The sequence below is a fragment of the Brugia malayi genome, assembly GCF_000002995.4.
Source record: "Brugia malayi strain FR3 genome assembly, contig: Bm_v4_Chr2_contig_001, whole genome shotgun sequence".
Taxonomy (NCBI): Eukaryota; Metazoa; Nematoda; class Chromadorea; order Rhabditida; family Onchocercidae; genus Brugia; species Brugia malayi.
In genome coordinates this window covers 13591534-13611079 of record NW_025062476.1, presented here as the reverse complement: position 1 = coordinate 13611079, position 19546 = coordinate 13591534, and the positions used below count along the sequence as shown (strand labels likewise).

At 26.8% G+C, this 19546-nt stretch overlaps 3 protein-coding genes across 3 annotated transcripts; 2 read left to right on the top strand and 1 right to left on the bottom strand.

Moving 5' to 3' along the window:
* Positions 1–1282: 1282 nt before the first annotated feature.
* Bm12774 (Uncharacterized protein) lies at positions 1283–10511 on the bottom strand (the record flags this gene model as incomplete). The annotated part of the gene is made up of 25 exons (XM_043079468.1): positions 1283–1402; positions 1604–1647; positions 2204–2405; positions 2746–2849; positions 2939–3075; positions 3521–3672; positions 3820–3910; positions 4067–4207; positions 4444–4646; positions 5040–5150; positions 5255–5365; positions 5490–5599; positions 5772–5859; positions 6006–6110; positions 6280–6477; positions 6608–6778; positions 6965–7036; positions 7136–7255; positions 7621–7734; positions 7923–7983; positions 8447–8619; positions 8797–8866; positions 9240–9339; positions 9602–9700; positions 10409–10511. The coding sequence occupies 25 exons, from the start codon at positions 10509–10511 to the stop codon at positions 1283–1285; spliced, it is 3000 nt and encodes a 999-aa protein (XP_042935402.1).
* A 973-nt stretch (positions 10512–11484) lies between these two features.
* On the top strand, positions 11485–16714 carry Bm8198 (Uncharacterized protein; the record flags this gene model as incomplete). Its single annotated transcript, XM_043079467.1, has 12 exons — positions 11485–11622; positions 12111–12233; positions 12640–12738; positions 12975–13068; positions 13231–13452; positions 13533–13733; positions 13987–14221; positions 14498–14596; positions 14706–14833; positions 15285–15807; positions 16427–16485; positions 16605–16714. 12 exons carry the CDS (start codon positions 11485–11487, stop codon positions 16712–16714), a joined length of 2031 nt encoding a protein of 676 aa, XP_042935401.1.
* Positions 16715–17893: 1179 nt separating this feature from the next.
* Positions 17894–19521, top strand: Bma-trpp-5 (DNA polymerase I family protein; the record flags this gene model as incomplete). Its single annotated transcript, XM_001893826.1, has 5 exons — positions 17894–17962; positions 18208–18296; positions 18719–18903; positions 19184–19296; positions 19405–19521. The coding sequence occupies 5 exons, from the start codon at positions 17894–17896 to the stop codon at positions 19519–19521; spliced, it is 573 nt and encodes a 190-aa protein (XP_001893861.1).
* Between the last annotated feature and the right edge of the window lie 25 nt (positions 19522–19546).

Sequence of the window (19546 nt, the reverse complement as noted above, 5' to 3'; positions counted from 1 at the left end):
ATCACTAGTGATAATAATATTAGAAAAAAAACTGATAGCAGTAAATTTAGTTGGGAAAAAAAAAGACAATAAATTAAATTCGATACAATTAATCATCGTGTAATAAATGAAAAACTAATTTCTGCTAAATTTATTTACTTAATTTTTTTTTCCTTTTTTGTTTCTTACTTTTTATTTACTTTGTTATTTTATCATATAAATAAAATGATATGTAATCAATTTAATTTAATAAAAAAAAAAAATTTTTTTTTTTTTTAATAATGAAATGGCAAAATGATTTCTCATCGTTCAATTAAACTTTATCTATTAACAAATAATTGCATTTCACATACTAATTTACCACTTCACTGAATTGATCATTACAGATGAGTAAACTCACAAATATGTCAAAGGAAGAAGGACAAGAAAAGAGTTTAAAGGTCACAAAAAAACTTTCATCGCCAAATTACAATCAATTATCGGTTAATAAGGGATTAGAAAATTGTTATGTTAAATAATTGTAAAATTATCACAATTTTGCTATCAATTATTATTTTCAGTATAATATTATGAAATACTTTGATAATTACCAATAATATATTAAATATGAAGGAGAGAGAGATGGAGAGAGAGAGAGGGAGAGGAAGAGAAAGAGAACAATTTATTTGTCGAATAAAGAAGTTCAAATTGTTAACTTTTTTTTTTAGCTAACTCTCAGTTGAATTATAATTTATTATAAGATTTTCTGATTCAACACTATTTGAGCGTTGCAGTTAGCATATTATTATGAAAATTATGATCAATTCATTTTTGTTTTTTGTCGTTAGAAAATTATTTGCATACTAACAAATTGAATAAACTTATTTACTTTCTATTATGATATAACACATATCATTCTTTGAACATCAAACAAAATACTTACACAGATTAAATGAAATAAACAAAGTACTTCAAAATATGCTTCAAATATAATAAATATAATAAAGAAGTCTACTGCTTAAAAATTTTTAATCTATTTGAAATATGTAGTAGATTTTTGAATTTTTCCATTCTTAGTGTCTATAATTGAAAGCTATAATTTCAGAAATATATTATAAAAATACAATATCTTGAAATAATTTGAAAGTAAAAATTTCATTCTTAAATATATTTTCAAACTATTCATGCTAGTCAAAAAACACAAATTTCTGAATTATCGTCTTATCTATTTTGAATTTTTCTCTTAGAAAAAAAAAAAAAACTTTCAGTATTTTTTCGTCCGCCACAAACCGGTATTTATACGAATAAATATTCGTAATAAAAATCAACAATGTATCCTGAATACATAAGCACAAAGAACAAGTAAAAATCGTTCACGTCTTCGAAATTTTTCAAGTTGGCTCATATTGTGAGAATTTATCTCTGGTACTGAAATTGCTCGTAACTGAAAAAAAAAAAAAAAATACAGAATAAATGGTTGATAAAAAGAAAGCATCATTAACTTCCTGTAATAATAATCAGATTATTCTTCAAAATTTTAAACTTCTAATTATTGATAGCAAAATTTTTTCTTAAAAATAAAATTTTGTGTTTTATAATTTCAAATAATATTTACAATCTATATAGTAAAATTGAAACATCATACCAGCAGTTGCTCTTTTTTATGAAGATGAAGCTTTTCGTATACATCTGCAAGTATAGCAACAAAATGCAAGAAAAACAAAAAACAATAAGAACAATTAATTATGATTTAAAGAGCTTCTAGTAATGTACCAATGAAGAATTAATATTTTCTAATCATTTATACCACTAAAAACTAATTTCATTATCCAAGCTAATACACAACAATCCAATTTCTATTTTTATCTAAATCTTTCAACTTTTTACTTACGTGTATGACATAATCCGCTTATCAATTTATGTAAGTAAGAATACATTAGCCATTTTGCATTTATGCTTAATCTATAAAGAGTGCAACTTCACCGATTACTTTAATGCATCAAACAACGCTTCCTGAGTTTAAATTTCTCCTTACCGATATTTTCAATTAATGTTTAATTCTACAATTACATTAATTTAAAAAATTTTAATTTTCATAAAATTTACATAGAAAAATAAATGAAAATTGCAAAACTGCTTATGTAGTTTTAACTTTTAACTAATATAATGAATTATTTGTTTCGAATAAATCATAAATAATAATGATATAATAAATAATAATAGTAATAATAATAAAAATACTAACCACTCATGAATTCAGCCAAATTGATATCACTTATAAGTGGAAAATAGGCTGTACAAGCATCCAGTGTATCACCCTGAGTTTCCAGTAAAGAAGATGCTGTTGGAACGTAACGTTCGACAGGATTACGCATAAGTTGACAAATTAAGGTACTCAGAGTTTCAGCGCCATTCATTCGTAAACATCGCTGAACTTTGAGCCACATCTAAGATAAATTTTTAAAAATTATATATTTCAAAAAAAAAAAGTCAGAAGTGAAAATAAAAATGTTTTCCCAAAACTTAACTTCTTCATCAATTACTCCTATATTCTTAGTTCTATTATCAACAAAAATGACTGTAACAAAAAAAAAAAAAAAAAAAAATATTCTCTAACATAGATATATGACTACTCTATTTATTCCACCAATATACTATTCATATATCATTTAATCCAACAAATAATTCAAATATTAAACTAATAACTTTTAAGATTTTATTACTTTACTACTTATCCTAGCATAATTTTAATGAGCAAAATAAATGAGGAAAAGTTAATTAGCTTGCCGTATCATCAACAACATTATCAGGAAGAGGTCTCATCAATGAATCACTGCAAGCTACACATGCCTCCATATAAAGAACCAAAGCATCAGCAAATTTATCGCAAGCTAAAATTATTCATGCAAAGAAATTGCAAATAAAACAGTTAACAAAAAATTGCATCATAAAAAGAGAAAAATTCAATAATTTTGCTTACCATAGCAAAAATCAGCATAGGATCGCAACCAGAATGCATTTATCGGATTGACAATTAGTGCATTCTTGAATACCGTATCAAGACATTCTGTTAAAAAAGGTAAATTGAAGCAAAATTCATCATCAGTTCCTTTTTTTCTAAAAAAAAAAAACCAAAAAGATTGAAAGGCAAAATTACTGAAAATAATAATTTTAGAACATATTCTGAATGATACTCTGGCTGTAAAACTATTTATGGTTGTTTGTTCTTCGAAAAGACACCTTAGTGCTTTTATTCGTGATATTTCAATCTTTATTCATTTAAGATTAATAATTTTTAAGAATAATCAACTAACTCCTAAATAATTATTTCATCAGTTTCAAAATCAGCTAACAAAACTTTCTGAAAACTGCATTGAATGACTAAGTAATACTGATGATCCGCTACCTAATTGAAATTAAATTTATTAAACATGTTAAAATAATCAATTTTATGCTATTAAAAACTAAGAAATCATTCTTAGAAATTTGGAGTTAGTAAATTTATGGTTAAGATAAATCATATGGTTTGTTTCCTTATAATAACAATAATAATAAACATTACTCAAAATTAGACTGCCAGTAGTCAGGATGTTCAATAAATATATCTTTATTCATTTCTTGTCCATCACATTCTTTCCTCATTTTTACCACATTTTTAGCTGCACCAAACATTTTACCAAGAAAGCTAATCAGGAAGGATATAGTTCGATATTCCTACAATGATATTTATTGCAATTGGAGGAGAAAAAAAAGAAAAACAACAACAACAACCACAACAAACTATCTTGAAATATTTCCTTTAATCCTTATTTCATTTATTTAAATACCATCATAGATCAAAACAATAATTTATAAGCATACTTTGATGAGTCGTAACATATCCAAAAATTGTACTCTTGTCAGAAGCTGCTTCGTTTGCTCACGCACTAATGATCCATCATTTCGTCTTTTACTGCAATTTATTATTTTACTAAAGAAAAAAAAAAAAAAAATAGTAAATGTTGCAGTTTGTAAAAAAAAAAAGCAGAAGTGAGAAATCTACCAAAATTTTAGAAAATTCACTGTTCATAAAAATGCTAAACAAATTTTTATTGTAAAAATTACATGCCTATTCGATGAAAGATCCTGAAAAGTTGAATTCATAACATGCCACCAGGGACCTTCGACAATTTGACGAGCAACTGTTGGATCATTACTTGTCATATAAGCAGCGATCATTTTAGCTGCATCCAAGAATGGACTTTTCAATCTAAAAATGAAAAAGAAGCACATAAACAAAAAAAAATTTTGAATTTCAGAAACATAAAAATCAAATGTAAGATAAAAATTTATTAGTGCATGTGGCAGAATTGCAATAGTGTTCAAATTAATCGAAATTATTTTTAACACTTTTTTTCAGTAATAAATCAAATGTAATGTTATTTTTAATAATTAAAACTTATTAATAATATAAACTAATAAAATTAATGAATCAGATGAACTTACTTAACAAAAGAACGCAACAAAAAATCCCATTCGCTAGTATTGATAAAAAATGTCACTGTATGAAGCATCATTTTTCCCATTGTTACGGGACTCGTCATGGATGACTGTATTAATGCTTTCACTGTTGAATTCAGTGTTTGAGTAACGTGAACAAACTGAGGATTACTCGATACTCTCGAAAATCGCGCATGCCAACATTCTAACTGAAATGGAAAATAAGCAATAAGGCTTATTTCATTAATTGTTTGACAAGTCATTCCAATGATAATTTAATAATAATAATAATAATAGTGATAAAAATTTGCCAATGATATCATACTTTAGCAATATGATATCTAAAGCAATAGAAAGTTAGCATATATATTTCCTTACTTATAACTAATAAATGCATCACATGAAATTAATTTTTGCACTGAGTTTTCAACTTATTACTGCGATTCTAAATTTATTTTCAGATAATTTTAAAAATTCAAAATGTTATGAAAACCTTCACTTTTATTTCCATTCATTTCATTTTACAAGCAACAAATTATTTAGAAAAAAAATCATCTAACATTTATATACAAAAAAAAAAAAAGTATTTTAACAGATTTTACCTGAACTCGAACAGCATCAAAAGCAAATCGCACTTGTATTTCCTGAATTTTTCCTAATGGTCCCATTTCTTTCACACATTCATTGCAAAATGTACGCCATTGTGTTCCATCCTTAAAATGTTTTTTTTTTTTTTTTTTTTCCTTTTTAATGTCAGTTAAGTCTAAGTGAAAATAAATTTGCTGAATAAATTGAAAAGGAGAAAATTACAACATACCCCAATAACTGCTAGTTGCTCTAATTTGCCTAACATTAGATTTATGTGTTCAAAATTTCCTTGTGAAGCAGCTGCTGACATAACATCACCAATCATTCTGCTAATTCGAAACTGAAAAAAGGAATGTTTCTATCATATTTGAAATTTTCTTTCCATATGTATAGGTAAAGAGGGAGAAAGAGATAAAAAAAAGAAAAAAAAAAAAAAGAAATTGCATATTTCAATAAACACTTACACGACGAGGAACAGTCATTTTTCCAGTCATTTTTGCAAATAAGGATTTTATTTCATTCATATCAAACGAAATAATCAAACGCCAAACATCTGTACCACCATTTAAAAACTCTTAAAATAATCAACATTCACTTACAAGTTCCATTCAGAGAGAGAGAGAGAGAGAGAGAAGTTCAGCAAGAAAGCTTCTTCATTATAAAGAAATAAACTTATATTCAAATCAAAGAAATGTTTTCCATTTTTGAAAAAATTATTCAGAATGATCAAGAGAATAATTACTCACCTTTAATGGCAGCAACGTTTGGCAAAGGATGTACTGGCTGTCGCGAAATGTCTCTGAGATATCTAAGGTATTCACAATCAGGATTCACCTTAATAGAACAGAAGACGATAAGCTAAATTAATTTTCTTTCTCAATAGCAAAAAAGATGAAAAACATTTAATACAGAAAGAAAAAAAAAAAAATTGTTTAGCACAAAAACACAAATAACATATAAAATTTTTTTAAGAAACTCACATTTTTAAATTCTTCCACAAAATTCGGTATTTTTGTAGATAAAAACTGTGTCACTTCCTTTATTAGCTGTGCTTGTGAATTTCTTTTCACCAAACGCAAACAAGTCTATGAAATTCAACAGTAAATATTAATTTAAAGCAATGAAACGCTTAGAATTACTAGTGGTAAAGTTTTGAAATTAAACTCACTTATATACATGAAATAGAAGTTTACAAGTAGGGAGCAATTTTACACACTGACCATGGAAATTAATTTTAAAGAAAAAAAAAGATACCGTAATCAAACGAGAAATAACTGGTTTGTTTGCTGCCAATTTCGTTAATGTGCTTAAAGTAGCCGGAAAACCATTGCAATATTCCGAAATAATATTTTCAGCTAAAATATCATTTACGAGGGCAGACTCTGATGTACAAGCAATCCTTTGACATTCCAATCGATGTACCAATGAATAACTATCCAAAATATCTAATGTCTAAATGAAAAGAACTATTTTGAACGCTCATTTTAATACCTAAGGTAAAATAAAATTTCAAAATTATTTAGTTTCAATTTTATACTACAATCCTAAAATTTAAATTTTTCTAAACTGAGAAAATATAAACCTTTTCATTGATTGTTCCAAACATTAATTCATTTTGAGAACGTGGAACAGAAAAACAATATGAATATGTGATGCCATAAGCGTCACAGTAACCGGCTAAATCATTTTCATTTATTCCAAACACAACATTATCCATATGAAATTTCTTATATTTTGGCCAATTTTTTACAATCTATAAATTATACTTATATTAGTTGTCAAATTATTTCATGCATTCATATTTGTTGTACATAAAATTATAATACGATTCTTCCTATTTTATTTTTATCTGTGTTTTAACGTGTTTTAAGTTCATTTATATATATATATATATATATATATACGTCAAATGCAATTAAAACCATGTTGAAATGATTACCTTTTCTAAGTTATTTCTTACTTCTTGTACTTTACCGGCAGCGAAATGATTGCACATTAATGAATATAAAACCTGAAAACAAATAGTAATATAAATGTGATTATATTATTTTGATTAAAAAAAAAAAGAAAAAGAAAAGGAAACATACATAAATTGGTAAATATTTATTACCGTCATTGTCCAAAAATTGTAATCTAATCGTCTGTTATTTGTTTGAAAATTAAGGACTGGAACCGAAGCGATTCGCATGTTACCAAAATTTAAAATATTATCAGTGGATAAATTTGGTTCCTGAAATGTAAAAGTCATTCATAAATAAACAATAAACAAAAGTAAACAATTTGGTTAACATTTGGTTCCGATATTACTTTCATTAAACATTCATATTCATTCATAATAAAACCGACAAAAAGTAAATCATATGAACATATTTCATTATTAGATTTAGAATAAGCATACATATCGGTAATATCAAATATTACTTAATAATAAGTAATGTATGCATACTTTCTAAATATCATTTTAGTTTCACAATATTGGAACTAAGCATATATACTTGTTCCGGTTTATGTCAGTAGAAGTAATTTTGGATTATTATACAATTTTATATAAAAAAAAAAAAAAAAAAAAAAAAGAAAAATTAAAAAAGCTGAAACCTTTGATAAAGCTTCCAAAAAGCATTCTTTTGTAGGTACAACCATATGTACTTTGCGACTACTTTCTAACATTCTTTTCAAAAGCTTTTCTGCACCTTCAGCACTTCTTCGTAACTGTAAAAAAAATCAATTGATCTAATTCAGGTAATCTTATTAAAGCTATTATCAATAACAGTAATAAGTACAAACGAAATACATATAATAAATAAAAACGGAATATACATATAAAAGAAATACGTATTATTAATCATACAGTTAACTAGTACATACGTTATTTCTATACTGTCAAATAAAATACTAACATCAGTAATACAATTTTTGAATTGTTCCGCTTGCATAAGATTCGCATCAAATTGATTTAGCCTTAAAAAAAGAAGAAAACCATATTTAATTTCAATACTTTTGTGAAGTTATTGAAAGTGTTTAAAATCTAGTAAATACCAACATTTTGTATATATATATATATATATATATATATATATATATCTCCAGTCAAAACTTCTAATATCACTTTATTATTGAAGTAAAAAGTAGAAAAAAGAAATGGTAGGCTTAAACATGCTACAATTGCTAAAAGGAAAATTTTTTCCATTCTCGAATGAAAATGGGAAGAGTTCTACATTATTACTCCTAAAAAAATGCAGCTAAAAAAATTGCAAGATAAAGTTGAATTATTGATAAAATGAAATAAACGACTGTTATGGTAAGCTTTAAATCAAAAATAAGAATAATTTTTAGCTGTACGAATAGTATGAGAGATTTATAACAATACAGCTGTATTAAATAATTCAAAAAATAATTGGAAATAACATAAAGGAGAGCTTACGGATTGCTAACAGTTGGTTTTGCAACAGTTTCAGGAAAGCGACCATCAACATCTACTTTAAGTAACCATGTAGCATATAACCAACATGCAAAAAGTTGCTCGGGCTTCTCAAATTCAATTTTTGATGCTGTATGAATTTCTATCAACACCGATAATACGTCTTCATTCGAATTCTTAAAATTAAGGAATCAATGACAAATTATTTCTCATTAAGGAAAGAAAAAAAATCAAAGAAAGCAATTTTTCAACAGCAGTATATTTGAAGTCATACATTATCCACTGAATTAATTATCTCATAAACCAAAAAATTTTTAACCAGAAATTATATTCAAAATAATCAGTAAACATACTATAGTTTTCGTCGGATAACAAAATGCTACCAATCGATTCATAAGAGCTTTCATGGATATAATATTACAACTGAAAATTAAATGCTTATAATTAACCAACTATTACATTTAAATTCTAACTACTACATTTAAATTCTCTCAGAAGTAAGTATTACATACCACAGTTAATTCCAGAACATCTCCTCTACACCTGTGCCCTTCTCATTCTACTATCAATACAATCCTCTTTTTTCAAGAAAAAATCGAAGAAATAGTTTCTCGATTTTATTATTTATAGTAATCACAGAAATTAACGATATATATTTCCGAAGTCATAAATTAACTCGAATTCCTACATTTTCAATCAATTCACTGCGTAGGTCATATATTTCTCTACTAAAAGTTACTACTGTTTAATAAAATTTCAAAAGAAAGAAACAGTTATAGTTCCAGATGAAATATACCACTGCTTCATAAGGTCAAGATTCCAGTTGACTGATGCAAAACATGATAAAGCACAGATCCATAACTGAGATGATTTACATCGGTTATATGCTAGATCTTCTGAAGTGGTAAACATATTTTAAAAAACGACCCGATTAAAATAATTAACCTTAATCTATACCGGAATTAATATCATCACAAAATTTCGACTATTTCATAGTACAGTCTATCCGAATTCTTTAAGTAAGATCAATTTCATATCCACAGGATATCTATAATTCTAAAACGATATTAGAAATTTGCTATAGTAAATTAATTCAGAATTCAACCTATATAGCAACATTAAAAAAAAAAAAAAAAAAGTGAAATCTAGAATAAAAACCTTCGTCGTATTCTTTTCGTATCAACATATCACATTCTTTATCAATTGACACAGCCTGATCTGTGAACTGATTTGCCAATGCAGATAGCTGCTTGGAATCTTAAAAAAAAATTAAAAAAAAATAATAATAATGAACAAATAAAATTTCATTTTATTTTTTATGCAATGTTTTATTCCCATATTTGCCTTTCATCAAAATTACTATTATTAAAAATTGCAAATTTCATTTGCAATTTTGCCAACCATCCTCTCGGTATTATTGATAGAATCAAAAAAGATCAATTCAGACATATATAAAAGGGCAATGATATCCGTTCTAAAAGTTATCTCGTCCAGAACAATTAATAGTCTCATCGCAAATGAATAAATATCAGTCTGAATGATTGCACATAAAATTTTACTTAAATAATTTATACATGAAAATGAAATACAAATGTTTTCTTTGTATAATTCCAAAAAAAAAAAGGAATATGGTTTGTAGCATTATGAATTTATGTGAGATAGCATGAAAAAAGAAATGCTTTTTATGTAAAACTAAAGACAGTAAACATGTCGTACGAATCTCAGAAAAAAAGAGAAATTACTTTTCATAAAAGTGCAAACAAATATTTTATTTCATTTTTTGGAGATAGAATAACATTTATGATTAATAATTAAACCAAATATTGCGAGATTTTAACAACCATTTAATTCAGTAAATACAAGATTAAATAAACACTGCAATTATTTAATTTTTTCATTGAAAGAAAAAATTCTCACAAAACGACATAAATAAATACCTCCTCAATTAGTCAGAGTTATTCTTACCTGATCTTTCAGCTTCTAAAAATTTTCCAAATTTCTTTCGATCAACAAAATAATCTAGCCAATTTAATGGTGGTTCTTCACGAAGAAAATTCAAATTATTCATCAATCTAAAAGAAAAACGAAATTGGAAAAATTATGCTAATCAACAGGCAAATTATTATTTTGGACATGAAATTATAAGTGAAAAATCGATATACTTTAAAAAAAATAAAGCATAAGAAGAAAAAATTCCTTTCTACCATAATTTATGCACAAATTAGGGAAATTATCAAGCTATAATAGTTTTCCAAAACCTTTCTTATTGTTATTCTCCAAAAGAATTTGATCTCATATACATATATATATTATATAAATTAAAATAAATTTCCATTAATATGTATATTAAATAATTAAATACACTTAATATCATCAACGAATCTAATCTAATCTGATCTAAAAGGCTTAATTTATCAAATGTAAACTAATATTTCATCCTGTAATCTCATTAAATTATCCGAAGTATTATCAGATTATTTGATATGTAATCTGATAATACTGATAACGTCTTCGTCATAACTTCACGCTCACGTACACGTAAACCAAGCAAACGTTATTGCCAAGCGTTATTCTGCATTTTTGCATTTGATGGTCTCAAATTTAATAGCCGGGCCACAATTCATACTCTGTTAAGTTTTGTCTTAGTCTCTTTCTGGTTTTGCTCATCGGTTTCTCTTTGTTTTGCAAATTTTGTTTACTCATACGCATTAATTCAGTCCTTTTATCACTTTGTCATTCTAGTTAAATTTATCAATTTTTTACCTTTAACAAATATTAAGAAGGTATTAAGAAGATCCTACAGATAGATATATTTTAATTAAATGAATATTATTTAAATAAAATACCAGTCATTTTTAAATTTGATCTAAATCAAATATTTTGCCAGTTATTTTGATTTTAATATATATTCTTTATTTTGGTTTCCTTTAAAATATATATTCGTTTAATTTTAAAAAAAAAAAAAAGTTATGTAATTATTTTCATCATTTTTCAAGAGCATTTATTATCAGGTAGTAAGCAACAACAACAACAAAAATACGATGGGAAAAGGAGCAAATGATAAGCAGAGTGGTTACTGGATGTTTATGGAACATTTTATTAAACCGAAATTGCAACGTGAATTGGGTAGACGAGTAGGACCATTAGATTTGATGCATTTTGGAATGCCTCATTGGACTGTATGTTTGTATTTTTATCATTAAAAAATTTATTATTTAATGTAATATTGTTGTTGAAATTTGTGAAATTTTATCGGTGTGTTGTCAGATGTTTTATCACATGCTATAATTTATTGCTGCAGTTTATTTTATTAATGAATATGTTGGTGTATGTTAAAACATTTTTATGAATTCTTGATATATTAAAATTCACTACAAAATTTTTTTGAATATTACATTTATTTTATGATCATACTTTCAATTTTTTTTTTAACATTATTATTTGACATAGTTTATTTTTTTTTTATGCTAATTGCTTATTGGTGTTATTATTTAACGATAAGAAAGCGTTAGATAATTTATTGGTATAGATAAAATAAATATATGTTTTAATATAAGACAGACTGATATGTGATGTTAAATTTTAATTGTACTGGTGAAAAAATGACTGACAAGTATGATGATGTGGATGATTAATTTATATATATTAACAGGTACTATTACTATAGGATTTAAGTTATGAGGAACGACAAGAATGGAAGAAAAAAGCGAAGGAATATAATAATTCAGAAGTGGGAAGGAATGAAAGAATGTTAAAGCGGCTCGATTATCATCGAAGAAGGTATCATGAAGTAGGTTGTTTGGATTTTTTTTTTTGTTTTGATTTTTATTTGGATTTTTTTTTTGTTTTGATTTCCTCTGTTCATCTTGAAATAGTTAAGTTTGCTGATTTGTTAATGTAATATAACACACCGGATCAGATAGTCAATTGATGTCGTTATAGTAGTATTAGGGTTTTTTTCCCCTTTGACTTAAGTATTAATTTAGTTTTCAAAATTTTAGTTCGGATCAGAATGTTTACTTCAGTTATAAAGTTGCCTTTTCAAGCTTTGTAATATATGCCGTGAAAATCTGTTAGTTGTCTTTTTCGTATGTTAAACTCTCTGCGGATATTTTGAAATGTTACAAATTATTCGATGTTTCTTGCAGACAACCATCTGTACTTATTACCTTGCTTATATATACTTTCTTTTTAAGCCAGCAGATTTCTCGCAACCTTGTACGTCAGGAAATTCGAAGTCAAAGACTAAACTGTCGTCATTTCGTTACGATGAAATTGATCAATATTCGCGTAAAGTAAGCTTATGAAACTAAAATATGAGATTCTCAATAAGTCAACTTTCATTAGGAATCGAAAGTTTTGTCTGTTGATGTATCGTTACTATTCATTGTTTTGGATTTTTTTTTTTTTTTGTGTGTGTTATTTAACTCTCAAAAATGATATCATAACTTAGTCTTTCAAGCAGTTTTTCAAATTTAAAAGCTCGGTTTTCTCCTTTTTTTTTTTTATGAAATGTGGCATTAGTTTTTAGTATTTTGCTGGAATTGGTGATGATTTTGAAGCAAAACGTGAAAATGATCGAAAAAAATTCATCGATCACTATCAATGGAGATTTACACAGAAAGGTTGTTTACACAGAAATGAAATAATTCTTTGATTGAGACGTAAATCGATATAATAACGTTAAGCACTGAAATGATTCATTTACTTTTTTTTTAAAATTTTTTGCAATCATTTATTGTTAAGTTTCACAGTGTATTTTGAATGACAATATTTTCATGTTGCAGAATGCGAAAGCAAGAAAGATTTTTTCTATAAATCGGAGATTATAGTTGTGACAGCGAATATTTATTATGAAGACAGCTCCAGTAAGCGGATGATACCATCCGAAATTTCAATATTAAAATTCAGTCTTAATCGCGGAATTTATGGCAAGCGTCATTACATCTTAGGTTTTACGAGAAATGGAATATCATGCGAGAATAATAAAGTAGAGGCTGAAGAAAATGGTATGCTGTTTCATTTAAGTCTGATACGCTAAGAAGAGATGTTGATTTTAGAGGAAATGTTTATTTTGTTGTAATTGTAGAGCAAATGACTGGATTGTTAATGGATTGTGATAGAATATCTACAAATGTCCGATTCGATTATATTCAAGTTTGGGATGAAATAAAAGCTTTTACGAGTATAAATGATAGTGGCGAGAAACTGTTGTTGCTCTCCAAAGATTGGAATACAGTTGTCGGATCATTTGATACCCTTTTTGTGCATGCGAATGAAAAATCATTTTGTAGGTTTTTTGTATATCTTTCTATAACGATATGCCTGTCATCAATTACGAAAAGAAAAAAAAAAAAGAAAATAGAATCCAATTTTGTTCACAAATATTTATTTATTTGAAAATCAGATGAAAAGTAAAACTAATCTATTATCCATTCGAGTATCTAATTTATATTTTTTTTACTTCATTGGTAATTGGATTAAGCAGAAATTTTTTGACCACTAATTTTTAGCATGTATTTCTATAGTTAATTCAATTCCAGCTCGTATTGAAACACATTTTGCAACTTTGGAAGATTATTTCATGGCTCTTTATGCAACAGTAAATGATGTTCGTGTTACTGATGCAATTAAATCTGATGTCGCAATGGAAATGAATGAACAATGGCACCATGCTGTATTTTATGATTTCACAACTTGCGATTTTCATGCTGGATTGAAATATACCGAGCAGTGTCAAGCTAGGAATTGTTCTCTTTTTGCTGCTCACAAAGCCATGTAAGTTTACTCTTGAATATAGATTCTGTGGAATTAAATTAATTTTAAATTATTGCTCATTATTTTATTGTTGAATTTCATATTGTTTGTTACCTTTATGCATCCTAATATCCTTTTTATGTTTAGATATGAATATATATTCCTCTTAAATATTCATATTTAGTAGATCAAAAATTCTGTTTCTCTTAGAGGGACTCAGTAAGTCTATGGGCGTTATCAATGCTTTGGAAAGGATCTATATATATATATATATATTACTTTATATTTAATTTTCAGATTCAACTTTTTTACACTTTGCAAGAAGCATGTTTTTCCTTCATGCAAATTTACTGAACAACAAATATTGAATAAAGAATTATTATCAACAAATGAAGAGTGAGTATTTTCGACAATTGCAGTTAGATGCTTCTTGTCATGTCGTAAATTTTGTCTCTAGAAATTCATAACCAAATACTTTCTAATGATCGATATTTTATTGTTTCAGTGATTTCTTGGAGAGCATATCGCAGCAACAACCACATTTACGATCAACCAAACATGCAGCAAGCTATGGTTCAGTTGAGAATATATCAAAACAGTTGATGTTACCTAAAAATGGAAACACTGAAATAGGTGCTTTTATTTTAGCAAAATACAAATTGCTAATGAAGGCTATGAATTTAGGAATTGTAACATATCAAACAAGATTTAAAATGCAGTGTCGAAAGATTATCTTGGAGTTCAAAATTTTGGTTACAAAACCAATTTTCATTGCCGCATACGAAGAGCTGGGAAATGATTTTGTTGTGTAGAATCTTATATTTTAGTTATTTTTCCGTTTAATAAGCAATGTTCTCGAATTAATATGATCAGCGGCTAACAACTGTTTTCGTTATCTCATTTCTTATCCGTCTTAGCGTACCAACGTTCCGGAAAAATTGCACCATATCCTAGCAAAAACTAAAATGAAATTTTGGTAAAATTCATTTAACCAAAAGCTTGAAATCTTTAAGTTGTCAATTTTCTACAAATGGTACTTATTTTGTGTAACGTTGTATTAGTGATCATATCAAGAAAATTTCAGCTTATAGTGAGAGAGATAGGATTTTCGCTGACTCAAACCTAATTGATGACGATAGTGATACAGAATTATTCCGCAATGCTTCGATCCCGCAATCATTATCTGAAGGCTATCAAAATGATTTGTTTTTGAAAATGTCAAATCAAGCAAAACAAACTTCTACACTCTCATTGAAAGAAATAGAAGAAGCAGCTAATAATAATGTAAAACACATTCAAAAATCATTTTGCGGTCACAATATTTCAACTTATAATACTTGTTCTGTTTCATCGAAATCAAGCGAAGTATTTCTATCGAAAGTCAATCAAAATGGAATTGTTTCATCAAATGGACCATCAACAGAATTTAGCTCAAATTTGTTGTCCTATTCACCGAAGTCGCCTTCTATCGATAATTTACTCCCTGTGCGAACACTTGGCGGTTTCTGCATTCCAAATGTCTGTCAGACAGATTATTCATGTAATCAACAAACTACACTGGTATCATCCAAAGAGATCGGAATTCAACAGAAAAACACACATTCAAGGTTTGAAATATAAAAAAAAAAAATTATTTCCTGTTTCTCTTTGACAATTTGTCTGTCCTTAATTTCGATTTTCCAGTTTTTTTATCACTTTCCAGCGCTAATTTGAGATAACATTATTTTAAAATGTAATTTTTATTTTTTTCTTATTAAATTCAAGCTCTTTTTGCATAATATTTTTTGAATTTTGTTGGTACTGAACTATGCACCAAAAATTTTTGATGTGTCTTAAATCAAATGACAGCGAATCTACTTACTTAAGCAAAAGTTTACTTGGTAATGAACAGAATGAGAGAAAATTTGAGGCATCTACAGATAAATTGCAAAATCAGTCATCTTCTAGTCCTATTCAGCCATTGATTGTTAACAACGAATGATTAGTTATTTTGAGCTTAATGGTGATTTGATTTCATTCGGTTTTTTTTTTTTTTTTTTTTTTTTATATGTATACTATTTGTCACAATGTATTTTAACTCGAAATAACTTTCTTAATATTTTTTTTTTTCCGCTATATCTCATTCTAGGTTTTGCAAGTAAAACATCTGGCAGTGTAGTATGCAAAGAATTTAGAAGCATAATTTACATTATCCATTTCTTTTTTTTTTAGTTTTGTTGATTTCAGCACGAATCAAGAAGCAGACATTGCAAAATCACTCATTTTGGAGCCTGTCATTTGCAAAGGTAATTTAATGATTTTGTCTCTAAGGTCCGGGAAGTTTGGAATCTTTTAAATTCTCCTTTTCTTTGCATGATTATTTTATTACATCCGTTACTGTTTTAGATAAATTATGTATTTTCAGAGGCAGAAATGTTTGGCTGGTCAGGAAACTTACAAAACAATGATCTTGATGAGAAATTTGCCCTGTGGCTAGATTCGGCATATTTTGAACCTATGATGTCAAAAGAGTAAGAAGAAATTTTCTTTGAAATTGAAAGCAAATTGATGCTTTGTGATTTTTTTTACGTTACTACTATTTTTCTTAAACTTGAAAAAAAAGTGTCATATATAACTATATTTGCAATACTCGGTACAGTGAAAGGACAGACCTGGTTTGTGTTCATTAGATATTATCTCGAATGTGATCTGATTGCATATTTGATAAGTGATAAAGATTCCTCTAGATTTTATTTTCCCTGTAAAAATATGTATAAATTGTAAATCTTCATTTGTGTGTTAGTTACACTGTTTTGATTATCTAAATAAAAGCTTGAGATCAAATTAGATTAACAGAATACAGAAGTAATCCAATCAATCCTGTAATTTTACTGACAGGCAGAAGTTTTTTTTTTTTCGGAAATTCATATTTAAATTCAAATTTCAATCTGGTTTGAGTGTTTCAGGGTGGTCCAGCTTTTGGACTTTGTATAAAAATTTGTATAGGAAATTTTCATAGGAAATTTTTCCGTTTCTTGTTGTAAAATTTGTTTTTTCATTTATGTTGTTTATACATACAAATTTGGTGAACATAATAATGTGTTATTCAGTGAATATCAAAAATTATTTCGTTGGAGCTAGTTATCAGTTTAATATTGGAAAATTAATTTACATTGTTTTATTTTTTTATTTAAATATACTGATGTAATTTAAAACAATTCAAAAGTGATGTATATGATGGTGACGTGCGTGATGGTTGACATATTTTATACATTTGTCTTCTCTTAAATCACATATCAATAATTGAGTAAAAATTTTCAATTGTTAATTATAGGATGATTCAATTGCATTAATTGGAGCTAAAGTTTGGATACATCTAAAATCACGCTAATTAGGATATTAATATTTGCTAACATCAAAGGAAGTAAGATTCACATTTCATTAATCATAAAAGAATTATATGTTAACATAATACTTGCTTGTGTTTGCTTTAATTTCATTGAAATTCATGAAGAATAGCATAGATTCTGGTGAAATAATGAGTTAGTTGCGGTACAACTTTTTTATGAAAAGTAACCATTAAAGTGATTTGTAACTGCAAATGTAATTTGAATTTGAAATCTACAGATAAGATCAGATCATTTAGTTACTATCATCATCAATATAAGTGATATCATCAAAAAACTTCTGCTTACTTTTGTAGATTTTTCCGAAATGCAACGTGTCGGAAGTGCAAAACAAGGAAGTATATTGGATAAATCATTGAGTAGAGGCAAAACGGAGGTTTTTTTATTTTATGAATTTAAAAAAAAAAAGAAAAAAGAATTGCAAATTCATAAAAAAACTAAAAAAAAATAAAATGAAAAGGGTTATAAAGAAATGTAAATGTTAGAAAGGAAATCAAAATTGGATATATGATATTTGTATAAGACGGTTTATTAGAAATTTTTGAGAAGTACAGTTTAAACTGTTGCAATTGATATCAATAATTCTTTTTTCTCTCTATAAGCCGCTACTATCATTTGAAGGTAAATTTTTCCTCGTTTGCCCTATTATTTGCGGAGATGATACGATACGCGAATAATCGATCTAATACAGTTGGTGATCTGCAAGATAAGTTAGTATTTTTGATAAATTATAATTTTTATAATTAATTTATTGATTTTAGCAGTTTTTCTACAGTGCAAAATGTATTGAAAAAAAGTATAACATAAGCAGTATTTAATTTGTTGATTTCTAATTCGTACATATGCTAAGAGATACGGGTCGAACGAATAAAAAATTTAAATCTGAATAAATTAAACGTGGATATAAAACAAAAATACTATGCGTCATAAAAAGAGTTATAAGAATAAATTAGAGGTGATAGGTAGGAGTAAAAGAAAAAAAAACTTTAGTCATTGTTTGCTAGAAAATTTCAGTTTAAATAAAAATCCTTCAATCATTTGTTACTTTTGCAAGAATCTTTTGAATTTCTGAAGTTTTTTTTTTTTTTTAAGTCTTATTCATTCATTAAGCATAAAGTGAAATTATTTTTAGGCTTTTAGGCTATGGGAAATTTGTTGGAAGTCGACTGCTAGATGTTATTGTGTTGCGAGAGAAAGGTTACAAGCGTGAGATTAAATTATTAAATATGCTAATGTTTGTCAAAGGAACTATCTGGAAGAATTTATTTAACAAAGAAGCTGATAAGCTAGAGCGAAGTAATGATGATCCATGCCAGTGTAAGTGTTTGCTTCGTAGTTTATTGTGACTGAGAAAAAATCAGTGATACTAAAGATAACAAAATGACAAATAATTGAAAAGCGAAAAAAAAAATCTTTTTTTCCTGCAAAATAGCAAAACTTATCTGAATGAGTTTTATTAGCATGTCAATTAATTGGATAATTTTCATTCTCAACTATGTGGTTTAACTTCTGCTAAAATTATCAATTACTTCTTAAAAATTTTAATTGAAAATCTTAATTCGACTTTTTTTAGTATACTGAGAATGTTATTGTTTAGATTTATTGATTGAAAAAGAGCCTATTGTAAACACATATATATCTGTACCGAAAGACAAGGGAAATTTAAATTGTGCATCATTTATTGCTGGCATCATTGAAGCAGTTTTGGAGGTTAGAATTTTCGCAATTTAAAATTCAGTAAAACCATTTTGTATTTTGTACACTATGATATTGTTTTTTTCTATTCCAAGGGCGAAATATGATTTAATCATTTTTTAGGCAAGTAATTTTCCATGTAAAGTTAGTGCACATTGGCATGATGGTACCACTTATATCATTCAATTTGATAGGCTTGTTATTGCACGAGAAAATTCACTTTTGGAATTGACGCGTTAATGTTTTGATACATTTTATTGCAAAA